Source organism: Macaca fascicularis, chromosome 13, assembly GCF_037993035.2.
Source record: "Macaca fascicularis isolate 582-1 chromosome 13, T2T-MFA8v1.1".
Taxonomy (NCBI): domain Eukaryota; kingdom Metazoa; phylum Chordata; class Mammalia; order Primates; family Cercopithecidae; genus Macaca; species Macaca fascicularis.
The window spans coordinates 2,536,451-2,553,083 of NC_088387.1; the positions used below are offsets into that span (position 1 = coordinate 2,536,451).

The following is a 16,633-nucleotide window of genomic DNA, read 5'->3' on the forward strand; positions in this document are numbered from 1 at the left end:
TAGGCACATAAGCATGAAAGACAGGGACAGATCATCTTGATGACTTGCATGTATGTGGCAAGTGTCCTAGGGAAAGGAGCAGGCATGGGGTGAAGGTGGAACAGGAGTGCCTGGCATGACCATGTGAGGCAGGGCATTTGGCTGTGTGTTGCTGTGTGCTCTGTCTCACCCCCGTGATCCAAGAATATTAGTGTGGCAGGGTGTGGACAGCAAGGATTAATGGGTCATTGGCAAACGTGGGCGAGGCTGGGGTTCCACTCCCTTCTGAACAGTCTTTAGTACTATCAACCTTTTGCTTGTTTTTTGGTGATGTGGATGGCAGGTTTCATTTGCAGGGCCAAACATATATAATCTAATAACTGTCAGGAATGATTCGTGATATGGAATCAAATCTTTCAGTATTTTGTAAATGATAGACGCATTAAAAGAATGCAGGAGAAATAAATCCCTGTGGATGAAGCAGACTTTTCTCTCGGGGACGGAATTACTCAGTTCTAACATTAACTATGTTTTACTAGATCTTTGACTGAAAAACCTGCAAATGATCTGGCCAGTTCTTCAATTTTAAAATCCAAAATCGTTTACTATCCCAATAACCTAAAAACAATACTTACTGTGGGGTCTTTTATTACGATTTTAAAGATACTTTTCATAAGCACAATTTTATTTCCTAGTGACTGGAAAAATAGGAATATATTTAGAGCCTTTTGCTTAGTTGATAAGGTAACACCGAAACAAAGGTTAAAAACAAAGCTGAATGGAGAAAATAATGCCTCTAGGAATATTCATGTCAAACAGGTAAGAATGTTCTGGGCAACCGAGCCCCTGCCTCCACAATCTCAAAATCGCAGCTCCCTGTCCCTCCTATCTGTCTACAAGGAACTGCCCCACCTCTTTTAAAGCTTCTTTCTCTGAACTGTGCAAGGAAGAGAGCATCGCCTCACAGTGCTGAGGTGAAAATTAAAACTACGCAGGGGTCAGTTCTCTGCACACTGAAAAGTATGAACAGAAGTTCGTCTGTAGCGTTTCCCGCAGTCTTCTCGCCTCTCCTTGGCGTCTGGCGCCTTCCTCCCCCATCTGCTCGCACCCTAGCTTTCCACCCCAGCTCATCAGTGTATTTGTTTGTTCATTCATTCATTCATATTCTCCGCTGTTGTTAATTTTCCCACTGACAGTAGGCGCAGGGGGCAACGCCATCCGCCCTGTCCCTCTAGCGTGGCCTCTGCCTGGGAGTCTGGGGTGGAGGTCTGCCCGGCCCGGCCGGGGTGGTTCCGCACCCCCGGCTTTCCGCACCTGGATCGCGGACGGCCTGGGCGCCCCGCCCCCTTGGCCCCACGCCCCAGCCCTCGCCCCGCCCCCTTGGCCCCACGCCCCAGCCCGCGCCCCGCCCCCTTGACCCCACGTGCCCAGTCCACGCCCCAGTGAGGGCGCGCTCTGTGGGCGGGGCCGGCTCAGGGAGCCGCGCTGTGATTGGCCGTGTCCAGGAGACGCCGTTGTCAACAGACCGCGCTCGGAAGCCGAGGCGCAGGTCACAGAGACCTAGAACAGCCGAAGTCTTTCGCGCCGGCGCGCAGCCGTAGCTCGCAGGAATCGCTGCCTCAGCAACGGGATGCTTACCTCGTCCGCCCGCTCGGGTCAGGCGGGCCCGGGAGGATGGGAGGGTGACTGCTGAGCGGGAGCCGCCTCGTCTTCCCCCCGACGTGTTGCCTAGTAAGTGTGGGAGCGATCCCTGCCGCGCCAGGGCCGCCCAGGTGCCGAGCCTTCCCACGAGCCGCCTGGGGAGGTCTTGGAAAAATGCCGTTTCCGAGCTGGACCACACGCCCACTTTACAGATGCGGAAACGGTACCAGGAAAGCTCGGTGACTTGGCCTGGCCCACTTAATCGTCCGCTATCCGGGGCAAGCCGAGGGTCAAGGTACCGGCCCCTCCTACTCTCACCCGAGCCCACGCCCAGCCGCTCTGCGGGGGAAGCAGCTTTCCTAGTTTCTGTCTCTGCCCTAGGCCAGCAATTCAAGGGGATGAAATCCACCTGGGCTTTGAAGCGAACACAGGAACCAGAAGAAACACATTTGCTGTACATGATGATAAATATGTATAGTCTAAAAGCCAAAGCAATCTGCTTGCAATAAAGCTCCCCACACCTTTCTGTCCTGGAAAGGCCTCTGGCTCCCGCCCATTCCACACTTACACGGTTTCACAATCATATCACTTTCTTTCACCCTCCTTACAAGGGATAAGACTTAAGAAGTAGATTTAGTTTCCATTTGGTAGAGCTTTTCCTTTCGTTTTCTTGGAAACTCTCTGTTTCTTCTCAGCAATGACCTTCCCCCTAAAGCACTCCAATTATTCTCAGATTTTGTCTTGACTGTTTTCTCAACCGTGGGACAGTCCGTTTCAATATCGTTTTCTCTGTCCACATTATTTGAACCAATGATCACGGCCAAGCCTTGTCCCTTAAGGGCAGAAAAAATGGGGGGAGGTTTCAGGGTTTCTGGGGAACAGTTGCATCAGGATCCATCATGAGGCTTCGTCCCAGTTTCCTTTCTTCCTGGAACACTCATCGTTCACAAATTCACCTAAATCACAAGATACATGTCCACCTAGCCCAGACTTCTTTTTCAGAAACTAACAGGCGTATAGGAAATTTGGGGTGTTGATAATAAAGTAGCTAGAAGCTTACTGAATGTCTCAACTGGATGAATGGACTCTAAACCCTGCACCGTCCCTGAACCTCTGAGCACGTAGGACCTTTTCTCTGAGGGCATGCCGACTTCACAAGACTGTCGCCCAGGGCAGCCCAAGAGCATCCGCTTCCGGGAGCTGGGGCCCTTGGACTGCTGCCAGCTTAACCTTTCTATTTTCCCCAAAGCTTTGCCTGCCCACACCTTCAGTTCAGACTTTCACTTCCTTGTTTTTCCTTTTACACTTCCTCCTTCTTCTAAGGAAATACTTTCCTATCCAAACTCTATGTATGGTTCTTGGGATGGCCTCTAAAACTTAGGGCAATGCTTAAGTCCGGTATGTTGTTTCCGACTTCTGGGTGGTTCCTCGGTTCCCCAATTTATAATAACCTTAGCTGAGGAAACTCTGAATAATAGTAAATAAATAAATACCAGAGTTTTATCCAGAAAATAATATAAAGGGGATCCCTTTATATTTTTTTGAGACGGGGTCTCATTCTGTCGCCCAGACTGGAGCGCAATCTCGGCTCACTGAAACCTCTGCCCCCTGGGTTCAAGCAATTCTCCTGCCTCAGCCTCCCTAGTAGCTGGGATTACAGACATGTGTTACCACGCCCGGCTAATTTTTGTGTTTTTAGTAGAGACAGGGTTTCACCATGGTGGCCAGGCTGGTCTCAAACTCCTGACCTCAGGTGATCCGCCCGCCTCAGCCTCCCAAAGTGCCAAGGGGGCACTTTGGCACTTTGAGGGGGGATTACAGGCGTGAGCTACCGTGCCCGGCCAATATATCCCTTTTTTTAAAAGAGCTGTTTCCTGATATTAGCCTTGTTAACACTGTGGATATTTGCCTTCTTTGAACAAAATCAGGATTCTCTCAGTAGCTCTGAGTTAATCAGTTTTATTTATTTCTGAGTGATCACTTTTATTCATCTCAACTCTCACACAAAGTGCCTGCTGCGTATGAGGCCCTGTGCTGAGAATCTTCCTGTAGTTTGTCTCCGTAGTCACTGAACTGTCTTTAAGTCTAGTGAGGACAAGCCTGAAGTGCCCGAGACCTTGGTGATGAAGTACCATAGCAAAAGTTAGGGTTTTCCCAGGGAGGGGCTGCGGAAGGTTGCGAAGGGGTGCCGGCGAGGCTCAATGGCAGAGGCAGCATTTGAAATGAGCCTTGCAGCCTAAGATTCCGCATAGGAGAACCGTCTGGGACCAGCTTGGAGGTGGGAAAGCAGGCGGGCTAGCGGGGGTGGGGTGGGGAGAAGGGACTACTTTGTTAGGTCCCGGCTCCCAGCAGGCTTCCTTGCTCTGACAGAACAGTTCCTATCCCACTTGAGTGGAGCGATTCCTTCTGTTGGGAGATGCCTTTTCTCCCTTTCTCCCTTTCCCCCTTTCCTTCCTTGTTCCCCCCCCCCCAGACAATACAAATATTCCATTTGTATTTCAGATAATACAAATATTCTCAGGCTACAAAACCCTGGAGGTAAGATCTGAATCAGACTGAACCGTACCGGTTCTCAGATCCAGTAGGGCCAATTACACTTTTTTAAAAAATTAATTTTTTAAAAAGTCGTATGAGTGCGAAAGGGACTGGGGCGTGCACCTTAGCTATGCTGGAGAATTTTTGATTGCCCTTTTTTTGGGATCAAAAACATGTCCCTTTAGCTTAAAAACACAGCTGTGACTATTCTGAACTCCTCTTTAAGGTTCCAAAATCCCCCTTACAAAATCTTATTAGGGCAGTTTATGTAAACGTGCTCCCTTTTAAGCTTAGTACCCCCTTCAGCAAGAATATTGTAGGAGATGGGTGTGTTTCAGGGAAGAGAAAAATTAACTGGAAATGACGAAATAGTAAAAAAAAAAAAAAAAAAAAAAAAATTCTTCTGAGCTTCCCTTTCTTGTTTCTTGGAACAACTGACCAAATGTAAAAGATTTTCAGCTCCAGTCTTTGTGGACAGATCCTGAAAAGAAAGTTGAAGCATATTAGTCTGCCCTTGTTTTCATGTTCTATGAGTCTAAACTTTCTAGCTCAACAGGATTGGAGACGTGGAGATAAAAAGTGCTTGGGATGAAAGTGGTTCTCATGAAACAAAATACAATAACTAAAGAACCATGACTTGTATTTGCACATAGCTGTTTCAAATATATAAAGTGCTTATCCACCCATAACTTATACATCAGCACAGTTCCTTGAGTAGCCCTGGGAGTTAGAGTGAGCAGGTGGTATTACTATCCTAGAGACGTGGAATCACCTTAAAGTGGCAGAATGGGCTTATACTGAGTTTTGATTCTAAACTTTTCCACTCCTACGTGATACTCTCCAAGTAATATTGTAACATTCTCATCAAATCGAGCCTTTGTAGAAAGAAGGCTAGATCTTCACCAATAATAATAATTTGTATACCTTTGCAACTCAGCTTATGTGAACAATACAAATTCACATAAACCTTGAAATGGAAATTATTATCTTTATTTTTTTAAGACAAGTTCTTGCTCTGTTATCCAGGCTGGAGTGCAGTGGTGCAATTAGAGCTCACTGCAACCTCGAACTCCTGGGCTCAAGCAATCCTCTTGCTTCAGTGTCTCAAGTAGCTGGGACTACAGGCATGCACCACCGTGCCTGACTAATTAAAGAAAACATTAATAGAGATGAGTTCTCCACTATGTTAATCAGGGTAGTCTCGAACTCCTGAGCTCAAGTGATCTTCTCAACGTGCTGGGATTACCAGTATGAGCCACTGCACCCAGCCTCATTATCTTTAAAAGCTTGAGAGTGATAAGCCAAGAAGCTTATAGAGTCTGAGCTCTGAGAACAAGGATTCGCATTCCGACAAGGACCTGGGGCCCTAGTAGAATACAGTCCTACTGGAATGCATATTGCCTTGTCCCATAGAACCTGGCTGGAGGAGGTTAATTGTAAAGAGAGCAGAGTGGTTAAGAAATGGCTTTGACTCCTGCTTTTCTCATTTACTGGCTGTGGCAGAACCTGTGAGCAAGTTCTTTAAATTCTTGAAGCTTCCCATTCCTCAAATATAAGTGGCGTGGTAATAATGAGTAACTGATACGGTGATGAAGAAGCTGTGAGCTAGCGCATATAAAAGGACCAACAAATGGAAGTTGTTGCCTTGCTTCTATTACACTAAAGATCACAGCACACAGATCCTGGAGCTGAATGGCCTGGTTTAGAATCTTAACTCCACCCCTTACCAGTTGTAAGATTGTGGACAAGTTAATTAACTCCTCTCTGTCTTGGTTTCCTCAACTGTAAAATGAAAATAAGAATAGTACCTACCTCATAAGGTTATTATAAGGATTAAATGTAAATTACACATAACATGATGTTAAATAAGTACTTGCTAATGATAGTACTTCTCACTTCTTTTTATAAAGCGTCCCTGACTTGGTCCAACTGATTTTTGTGTTTGAATTTCCATGTCATGACAGTGAAACTTTTCGGAAATACAGTTAAAGTTTTAGAAATAGGGAAAGAACATACTTTCATTGTTAAAAAGTCTTACAATTCAGGGTATCAGTTTACAAGCATTGCGAATTCTGGATACGGAAGTAAGCAGAACTTTCTACACTTTCTCCAGGTCACCAGGCCCTGCCCACTTGTGGTGAGTGGGTTAAGACTGCCTTATAGTTTGGCCCCATCCTTTCCTCTTGCCTACACTAGCTATATTTAGGCAGATCTAGGTGAGTTTAGTATGTTGCATATGGCCTTGGGTCCAGCTGATCCCAGAACAGATGGCTACATGGGCCAGAATGCTTAAGTCCAATTGTAGAGCAAAGCCCCAGACAATAAAACATCCAGAAAGTGGATACATGTATTCCAGCTGGGCTGAGCTGTGGTCTGGTTCCCAACCGCCACCAGCTCCCAATTAGCCACTACACCTGTTCGACAGGTAAAAACCTGTCAGGGTTTTATCCTTCTCATCCTCGTTGGGAGCAAAATGTCAGGTGTGATTATAACTGCAATACAGATGTGTAGTGAAGGTTCTGGGGCTAGTATTTATTTTTTTCCAAAATGGAAGAGCTTTGCAGTTTTCTGATTGTAAAAGTAAATTCCTGCTGGGCTCAGTGGCTCACTCCTGTAATCCCAACACTTTGGGAGGCTGAGGCGGGCAGATCACAAAGTCAGGAATTCAAGACCAGCCTGACCAACATGGTGAAACCCCATTTCTACTAAAAATACAAAAATTAGCTGGGCATGGTGGCGTGCACCTGTAATCCCAGCTACTCAGGAGGCTGAGGCAGGGCAATCGCTTGAACCTGGGAGGCGGAGGTTGCAGTGAGCCTAGATTGTGCTATTGCACTCCAGCCTGGGCAACAGAGCGAGACTCCTTCTGAAAAAAAAAAAAAAAGTAAACCCCATTTTAGAAATATTCAAATAATGCAAAAATTTCAACAATATAGAAAAGGCAAAAACCACACATACTACCACCACACAAAGAAAACTACTTTAAACCTGTTACGGTATATCTTTCTAGGTGTTTTTGTGGATATATATACATTTGAATATTGAACTTTATGGATACCTCTTACCAATTCATGTGAGTATCCTCTTTTCTACCAAATATACATGTGTAATTTTAATTGATAAATAGCATTCCACTTCATGAGTGTACTATAATCTATGTTAAGCCAATCCCCTGTTGGCATTAGATTATTTCCAAGTTTTCAGGAAGTCTGAGTTTACAATTGCCCTTACAGGAGTTTGCTGTGACTTAGATCTTGATTCAGAGATGGAGAAATCAGGCTCATCTTCTACCATCTCTGAGCAGCAGCTGCAGAGGCAAGAGGGATGGAGTAACACCAAAACAGACTTGGCTGAGCAGAGTCTCATTTCATCTGAGAGATGGCTTCAACTGTATGGGCTTAAGAGCAACAAATTGACCTTGAAACAGATTTTGTCACAGATCGGATTCCCACATTGTGAAGGTACAGTACTCACAAACAACCAGCATGCTGCCATTTAGCCTTTGAGGTGGCTGCATCAGCTCTGAAGGCCCCTCAAAAACCACAGGTCTCTGAGCTTGCTTTGATTTTACATCCGTATTAGTAGAAAATACTTGCACGTGTGCCCCCAATATATGTGTATTAAGTAGACATACGACTGTCAATCCATGTTTTAAAGAATGCTTAATTTCATCCTTTTTATTTTCTACTTTTTAAATTGACAGATATAACTGTATGTATTTATCATGTACAACACGATGTTTTGAAGAATATATACATCATGAATGGCTGTGTCTAGCTAAGTAACAAATGCATTGCCTCATATAGTCTTTTTTGTGGCAAGAACACTTACCCACTCTTTCTGTGTTTTTCAAGAATGCAGTCCATCATCATTAACTATGATCACCATACTGTACAATAGATCTCTTGACTAGATGTCCTAATTGTAATGGGATATCCTTTGACTAACATCTTCCTGATTCCCACTGCCACAACCACCCCAGCCTCTGATAAGCATCATTCTACTTGCTACTTCTATGAGATAAATTTTTTAAAATTCCACGAGTGAGGTTATGTGGTATTTGTCTTTCTGTGCTTTGGTTATTTTGTTTAACATAATGCCCTCGAGGTTCATTCATGTAGCAAATGACAGGATTTCTTTCCTTTTTATGGCTGAATAGTATTTAATTGTGTGTGTACACTATGTTTTCTTTATCCAGTCATCTATTGATGGATACTTAGGTTGATCTCGTATCTTGGCTGTTGTGAATAGTGCTGCACTAAACAAGAGAGTGCAGATATCTCTTTGACTTACTAATTTTATTTCCTTTGGATATATATCCAGTAGTAGGATTGCTGGATCATATAGTAGTTCTATTTTTAGTGGTTTGAGGAAACTCCGTACTGCTTTCCATAATAGCTATACTAATTTATATTCCCATCAACAGGGTGTATGGGTATCCTTTTCTCCATATCCTTGCCAACACTTATTTTTTGATATTAGCCATTCTAACAGGAGTGAAATGATAGCTCATCGTGATTTTGATTTGCATTTCCCTGATAATTAGTAATAGTGAGCATTTTTTCATATATCTGTTCTCCATTTGTATGTTTTCTTTTGAGAAATGTCTATTCAGGACTTTTGCCCATTTAAAAACCAAGTTTTGTTTTAATATTTAAGTTCCTTTAATATTTTGGATATTAATCCCTTTTCAGATGTATAGTTTGCAAATATTTTCCCCCATTCTGTAGGTTGTCTCTTTACTCTGTTGATTTTTTTTCCTTTCCTTTAGAGAAACTTTTTAGTTTGATGTAATCTCATTTGTTTGTTTTTGCTTTTGTTTCCTGTGCTTTCGAGGTCATATCCAAAAAATCATTGCTCAGATCAGTGTCATGGATCTTTTCCCTTTTTCTTCCAGTAGTTTCATATTTTCAGGTCCTACAATTAAGGCTGTAATTCATTTTGAGTTGATTTTTGTATTTGGTGGTGATAAGGGTCTAATTTTATTATTCTGCCTGTGGCTATACAGTTTTCTCAATACCTTTTATTGAAGAGATTGTCCTTTCCCCATTGTGTGTTCTTGGCACCCTTGTCAAAAATCAATTGACTGTACATATGTGGATTTATTTTTTGGCTGTCTATTCTATTCCATTGATCTATGTGTCTGTTTTTATGCCAGTATCATGCTGTTTTGATTAGTATAGTTTTGTAGTATATTTTTAAGCCAGATAGTGTGATGCCTCCAGGTGTGTTCTTTTTGCTCAAGATTGCTTTGGGTATTCTGGCTTTCTTTGTGGTTCTATACAAATTTAAGGATTGTTTTTTTCTATTTCTGTGAAGAATGTCATTGGTATTTTGATAGGGGTTACACTAAATCCATAGAGCACTTTGGGTAGTGTGGACATTTTTACAGTATTTATCTTTCCAATCCATGAACATGGAATATCTTTAAATTTGTGTATTTTTCAATTTCTTTAATCTATGTTTATAGTTCTCTTTGTAGATATAGTCCACCTCCTTAAATTTATTCCTAAGTACTTTATTTATCTGTTTTTGATAACTATTGTAGATGGAATGGTTTCCTTTTTGTCTTTTTTGGATAGTTTGCTGTTAGTATGTATATAACTGCTGATTTTTGTTGTTAATTTTGTAGTCTACAACTTTACTAATTTGTTAATTAATTCTAATTTTTAGTGGAGTCTTTAGGGTTTTCTCTGTATAAGACTGTGTCATTTGCAAATAGGGACAATTTAATTGTCTTTCTTTCCAATTTAGATGCTTTTAATTTTTTTCTGTTGCCTGATTGCCTTGGCTATAACTTCTAGTACTGTGGTGAATAAAAGTGGTGAAAGTGGGCATCCTTTTCTTCTTCCAGATGTTAGAGGAAAAACCTTTCAATTTTCCTGCCATTCAGTATGTTAGCTGTGGGTTTGTCATATATGGCCTTTACTGTGTTGAGGCACATTTCTTCTATACATAATTTGTTGAGAGTTTTTATTATGAAGACATGTTGAGTTTTGTCAAATGCTCATTCTGCATCTATTGAAATGATTATATGGTTTTTTTGTCCTTCATTCTGTTAATATGATGTATCACATTTACTGATTTGCATATGTTGAACCATCCTTGCATTTCTGGGGTGAATTCCACTTGGTAATGGTGAATGATCTTTTTAATGTGCTATTAAATTTGGTTTGCTAATATTCTGCTGAGCATTTTTGCATCTATGTTCATCCGGGGTATTGGTCCGTAAGTTTTACTCTTTCGTTATGACCTTGCATGGTTTTGGCATCAGGGTAATGCTGCCTCAGAGACTGGATTTGGAAATACTCTCTCCTCTTCAATTTTTTGGGAAGAGTTTGAGAAGAATTGATATTAGTTATTCTTTAAATGTTTGGTGGAATTCAGCAGTGAAGCCATTCAGTTGTGAGCTTTTCTTTGCTGGAAGAGTTTTTTTTTTTTTTTTTTTTTTTTTTTTTTTTTTTTTTTGACATGGAGTCTCACTCTGTTGCCCAGGCCAGAGTGCAGTGGCATGATTTTGGCTCACTGCAACCTCTGCCTCCTGGGTTCAAGTGATTCTTTTGCTTCACCCTCCAGAGTAGCTGAGATTACAGGCATGTGCCACCATGCCTGGCTAATTTTTGTATTTTTAGTAGAGATGGGGTTTCACCATGTTGACCAGGCTGGTCTCAAACTCTTGACCTCAGGTGATCCACCTGCCTTGGCCTCCCAAAGTGCAGGTGTGAGCCACTGCACCCAGCCAGGAGATTTTTTATTACTGATTCCATCTCCTTACTCATTATTGGTTTGTTAAGATTTTAGGTTTCTTTATAATTCAATCTTGGTAGAATGTATGTGTCTAGGAATTTATTCATTTCTTTTACGTTAACTAATTTGTTCATGTATAATGGTTCACAGTAGTCTCTTACAATCCTTTGTATTTCTGTGGCATCAGTTGTAATTTTTCCTTTTTTACCTCTGATTTTATTTGAGTCTTTGCTCTTTTTTTCTTAGTGTAGCTCTAGGTTTGTCTATTTTGTTTATCTTTTCAAGAGACTAGCTCTTTGTTTTTATTGATATTTTTATGTATTTGTATTCTCTATTTCTGCTCTGCTCTCTATTATTTTCTCCCTTCTACTTGTTTAAGTTGTTTGGTTTTGTATTTCTGCTTCCTTGAGGTGCAACATTAGATTGTTTATTTGAGATATATATTTTTTGAGGTAGGTGTTTATTGCTATAAACTTTCCTCTTAGACTGCTTTTGCTGTACCCATAGGTTTTGTTATGTTGTGTTTCCATTTTCATTTGTCTCAAGAAATGTTTTAATTTAATTAAATTAATAAATTTTTTTACTTCAATAGATTTTGTAGTTCAAGTGGCTTTTGGTTATATGGATGAATTGTGTAGTGGTGAAGTCTGAGATTTCAGTGCACCTGTAACCCAAGCAGTGCACATTGGACCCAATATTTAGTTTTTTATTCCTCACCCCATCCTCCCCACTTCTGAGTCTCCAAATGCCATTATACCACTGTCTTTGTATACCTTTGTATACCCATAGCTTAGATCTCACTTATAAGTAGAACATATGGTATTTGGTTTTCCATTCCTGAGTTGCTTCACTTAGAATAATGGCCTGCAGCTCCATCCAAGTTGCTGCAATACATTATTTCATTCTTTTATATGCCTGAGTAATATTCTATGGTGTGTATATACCACATTTTCTTCTACCACATTATCCCTCATTGATTGATGGGCACTTAGATTGGCTGTATATCTTTGCAATTGTGCATTATGCTGTGAGAAACATACATATGCAGTTGTCCTTTTAAGATAATGACTTATTTTCCTTTTGGTAGATACTCAGTAATTCAGTAGTAGGATTGCTGGATAAAATGATATGTCTACATTTAGTTCTTTAAGAAATCTCCATACTGTTTTCCATAGAGGGTGTACTAATTTGTGTTCCTATATATAAGCATTCTTTTTTTCTTTTTTTAACCACATCCATGCCAACATCTATTGTTTTTTGGCTTTCTATTAATGGCCATTCTGGCTGGGGTAAGGTGGTGTATCATCCTGATTTTAATTTGCATTTCCCCAATGATTAGTGATGTTGAACATTTTTTCATATGTTTTTTGGCCATTTGTATATCTTCTTTTGGAAATGTCTATTCATGTCATTTGCCCACGAAATATTTTAATTTATCTTTTAATTTATTCGCAGACCCATTGGTTGTTCAGGTGCATGTTGTTTAGTTTCAGTGTATTTGTTAATTTTCCGAAGTTCCTCCTGGTGCTGATTTCCAGTTTTATACCATTGTGGTCTGAAAAGATACTTGGTATGATTTCAGTCTTCTCAAATTTGGTAAGACTTGTTTTGTGACCTAACATATGAGCTATCCTACATAATATTATGTGTGCAGTTGAGAAGAGTGTGTATTCTGCATCTGTTGGGTAGAATGTTCTGTGTATGTGTATTTGGTCTAGAGTTCAGTTTAAATCTAACATTTTCTGGTTGATTTTCTCTCTGGACAATCTGTCCATGTGAAAGGGGAATACTGAAGTCCCCTACTATTATCGTGCTATTATTGTATTGCAGTCTGTCTCTTCCTTCAGATCTATTTATATTTTCTTAATTATTAATTAGATTGGATGCATATGTTTGAAATTTTTATACCCTGTTGGTGAATTGACCCCCTTATGATTATATAATAACCTTGTCTCCTTTTACAGTGTTTGACTTAAAATTTATTTTATCTGATAAAAACATAGCTACCCCGTTCTCCTTTGGTTTCCATTTGTAAGGAATATCTGCTTCTGTCCTGTCATTTTCAGTCTATGTGTCCTTACAGGTTAAGTGAATCTCTTGTAGGCAGCATATAGGTGGATCTTGTTTTTTATACAGCCACTCTATGTATTTTGATTGAAAATTTAATCCTTGAACGTAAGTTCAAGGTAATTATTGATAAGTAAGAACTTACTGCTGCCATTTTGTTAATTGTTTTCTAGCTGTTTAGTGGATCCTTTTTTCATTTCTTACTCTTTCTTAGTAGTAAGTGATTTTTCTCCAGTAGTATGTTTTAATTACTTGCTTTTTATTTTTAGTGTATCTATTATAGGTTTTTGCTTTGTGATTACCACAAGGCTTACAAAAACCATTTAATAGTTATAAGAAGTTATTTTAAGCTGATAACAAGTTAACTTTGATCACAAAAACCTTCTAAACTTTAACTCTATCCCTCAATTTTGAATTTTTGATATGATTTATATCTTTTTCCATTGCACGTCCCTTAACATATTATTTTAGTTATTATTATTAATAGTTTTGTCCTTTAACCTTTCTACTAATAAGTAATTTAAAAACCACCATTGCAGTATTAGAGCATTCTGAATTTGTCTACTTAGTGAGTTTTATACTTTTAGATGTTTTTGTGTTACTCATTAGTGTCCTTTTCTTTCAGCTTGAAGAATTCCCTTTAGCATTTCTTATAAGGCAGGTCTGGTAGTGATAAACTCCCTCGGCTTTTGTTTATCTGTGAAAGTCTTTATCTCTCCTTCATTTGGGAAGGACAGCTTTGGTGAGTACAGAATTCTTGATTGGCAGGGCTTTTTATTTTTCTCCTTGAGCTCTTTGAATGTTTGATTCTATTCTCCTCTGGTCTGTGAAATTTCTGCTGAGAAACTGGAGATATTGGAACTTCCTTGCATGTTATTAGCTTCTTTTCTCTTCCTTCTTTCAGCTTTCTCTCTCTGTCTTTGATATTTGACAGTTTGATTATAATATCTTTTGGGGTAGTCTTATTTGGATTGAGTTGAAGGATTAGAGACCTTTGACCTTTCTGTAACCAGATATTTATATCTTTCTCCAGGTTTGGAAAGTTTGCTGCTATTATTTCTTTAATCTTTCTACCCCTTTATCATTCTCTACTCCCTCTTGAACATTTGCTCTTTTGATGCTATCCCGTAAGTCCCATAGCTTTCTTCATTCCCTCTCTTTCTTTTTTATTTTTTTCTGCTCTGTATATTTTCAAATTAACCTCTCTTCAAATTCCAGATTCTTTCTTTTGCTTGTTCAATTCAGCTGTTGATACTCTCTATTGCATTTTTCTTTGTGTTCAGTTATTTTTCAGCTCCCTGATTACTGTTTTGTTATTATCATGCCAGTCTCTCTGTTACATTTTTTATTCTGGTAACTTATGATTTTCCTCATTTTGTTGAATTGTTTCTCTGTATTTTCTTGAAGTTCATTGAGCTTCCTTAAAACAACTACTTTGAAAATGTTGTCAGGCCGTTCATACATCTCCATATTTGTAGGGTCAGTCACTAGCATGTTACTATATCCATTTGGTGATGTCATGTTTCCTGGATCGTTCTTGATCCTTGTGGTTGTACATCAATGTCTGCATTAAAGAAGTAAGAGCTTATTCCAGTCTTTGCTGTCTGGCTTTGTCTGGAAATATCCTTCACTAGTAAGCCTGTCCAGAGATTCTGGGCAAGTCATCTGGTGTGGTCCCTAAGCATTTGACCACTACAGACGTTGCAACACTAGGGGGTGTCGTAAGCCCAGGACCACCATGATGACTGGCACAGTGCTGGGTTGGAATCTTATGGCCACCAAGGCTGGCGCAGCACTGGGCTGGATTCTTATAGCTGCTGTGGCTGATACAGTGTTGGGGCATACCCAAAGTCCATGGCCACTGAGGCTAGTGCCACACTGAGGCATGACTGAAGCCCATGGCATCTGAGGCCTGCCTGTCACTGTGGGTTTTTTTTAGCCCATGGCCACTGTCGTCAGCCAGTGGTGATATGGGCTAGAGCTTGCATCCATCTCACAGCAGCTATGGGTTCCTGTTTGGCACCAGGGTAGGTCTGGAGGCTTAGTCCACAAGTACCAGCCTGCAGTCAAGGGCCATGTGCATCTGCCTGCTGCTGGATTTTACTGTGTCAGGCCCTGTATTAGGGTCCAAGATAAAGTCCTATTCTTTCTTCCCTGTCTTTTGCCCAGGTAATGGTATTTTTCTGCATCGTGCTTCTTGGGGTACAGGTAGGGGTGATGCAGGTAAGGTAAAACTATCTTTTATACCCTCATATTGTGCTGTAACCAGGTACTGTGATCTGTCACCTGGTTTTCCTAGCTCTTGTGAAGGTATTTTTGTGTGTAGACAGTTGCTTAAATTGATGTTTTTGTAGGGGGCAATCACTGGAAAGTCCTATTTTGCCATCTTGCTCTGCCTTCATCTCTGTTCTTTCTTTTTTAAGAGTCAAAATAAAAAATAAATAGAAGTTATTTGTATTTACTGATACCCCAGCCAATGTCTTGTTCATCTCCTGGGATGTGCAAGTCCTTTTTGGAGGCCACTGATTAAAGCAATAGTTGTGTGAAGTTTCAGGGGAAATGTACTGTTTTCCTACTGTGACCTTTGTGTTATGGTCTGCTTTTTCCTAAATGCATTGGCAAGAATGTTGGTTCTTAGCTCCCAGTAGTGCTGCCCACCACAGAAAGCATGAAAATGTGTGAAGATAAGTACAACATATTTATATATATACATATTTATATATATATTTATATATATATTTATTTATATATATATATATATTTTTTTTTTGCGTGATGTATTGATGGGATGCTATTGAAATATAAGGCCTGGGAACCCAGAGTACTGAGTGTCTTACAATGTATGAGACAGCTCATTCAGCAGGAACTGCCCTGTCCAACATGTTAGTAACATTGTGCCTGAGGAATACTCCTTCAATCAGGGAAATTTCCATTACTAGGATTTTACTCAGTAATTCTGAATTAGTCAATTAATTAATTAAACAAATATTTATTGAGCAACCATTAATACCATTTTTTAAACCAGATTATTTACCAATTCCTTGCCAGCTTTGTTCCATTCTGGTACTAAGGAAGACCTAGGGGATGTGGTTGTTGTAGAATGATTTGGAGGCCCATTCAAATGTCAAGGCCTTGTTCTTCAGGGTTCAGCCTGTGCTTTTTACATATACGTCCTTTCACATGGGCTGCAGCCCTGTGCCATCTAAATATATTTTGAGTAGGGTCTCCCAGAGTCAGGTCCTGTGGGATTCCCATATAAGGAAAAATACTAGAAGCAGTTTTATCTCTTATTTCAAATAAACCTAATTCAGTCATGAATGTTAGCAAAAATACCAATTTCTTACATTTTGTTAATAATTTTTTCATCTAAGTTCATGAGAGATATTGCTCTGTAACTTTCTTTTCTTGTAATGTCCTTGTCAGGTTTCAGCATCAAGATTATGCTGGATTCAAAATGATTTGGAAGTGTTCCTCCTCCTCTATGCTCTGATGGTATTTGTACATGATTGGTATTTCTTCTTTAAATGTTTGATACAACTGACAAGTGAAATTTATCTGGGCCTAGTTTGGTTTGTGGGAAAAGATTAATAAAAATTCAATTTCTTTAATAAACAGAGGGCTAATCAGATATTCTGTTTCATAATGCCAATTTGGAAAATTGTGT

The 16,633-nt window shown here is 40.1% G+C and overlaps 1 protein-coding gene across 1 annotated transcript in view; it reads left to right on the forward strand.

Annotated features, from left to right (window-relative positions):
* The first annotated feature begins 1,492 nt into the window (after window positions 1–1,492).
* The window catches only part of VWA3B (von Willebrand factor A domain containing 3B), a 236,023-nt gene continuing 220,882 nt past the window's right edge, over window positions 1,493–16,633 (forward strand). Inside the window, 2 exon segments of the mRNA XM_005575037.5 lie at window positions 1,493–1,710; window positions 7,389–7,616. Coding sequence (XP_005575094.3) covers window positions 7,421–7,616 — 196 coding nt within the window. The 5' untranslated portion in view covers window positions 1,493–1,710; window positions 7,389–7,420.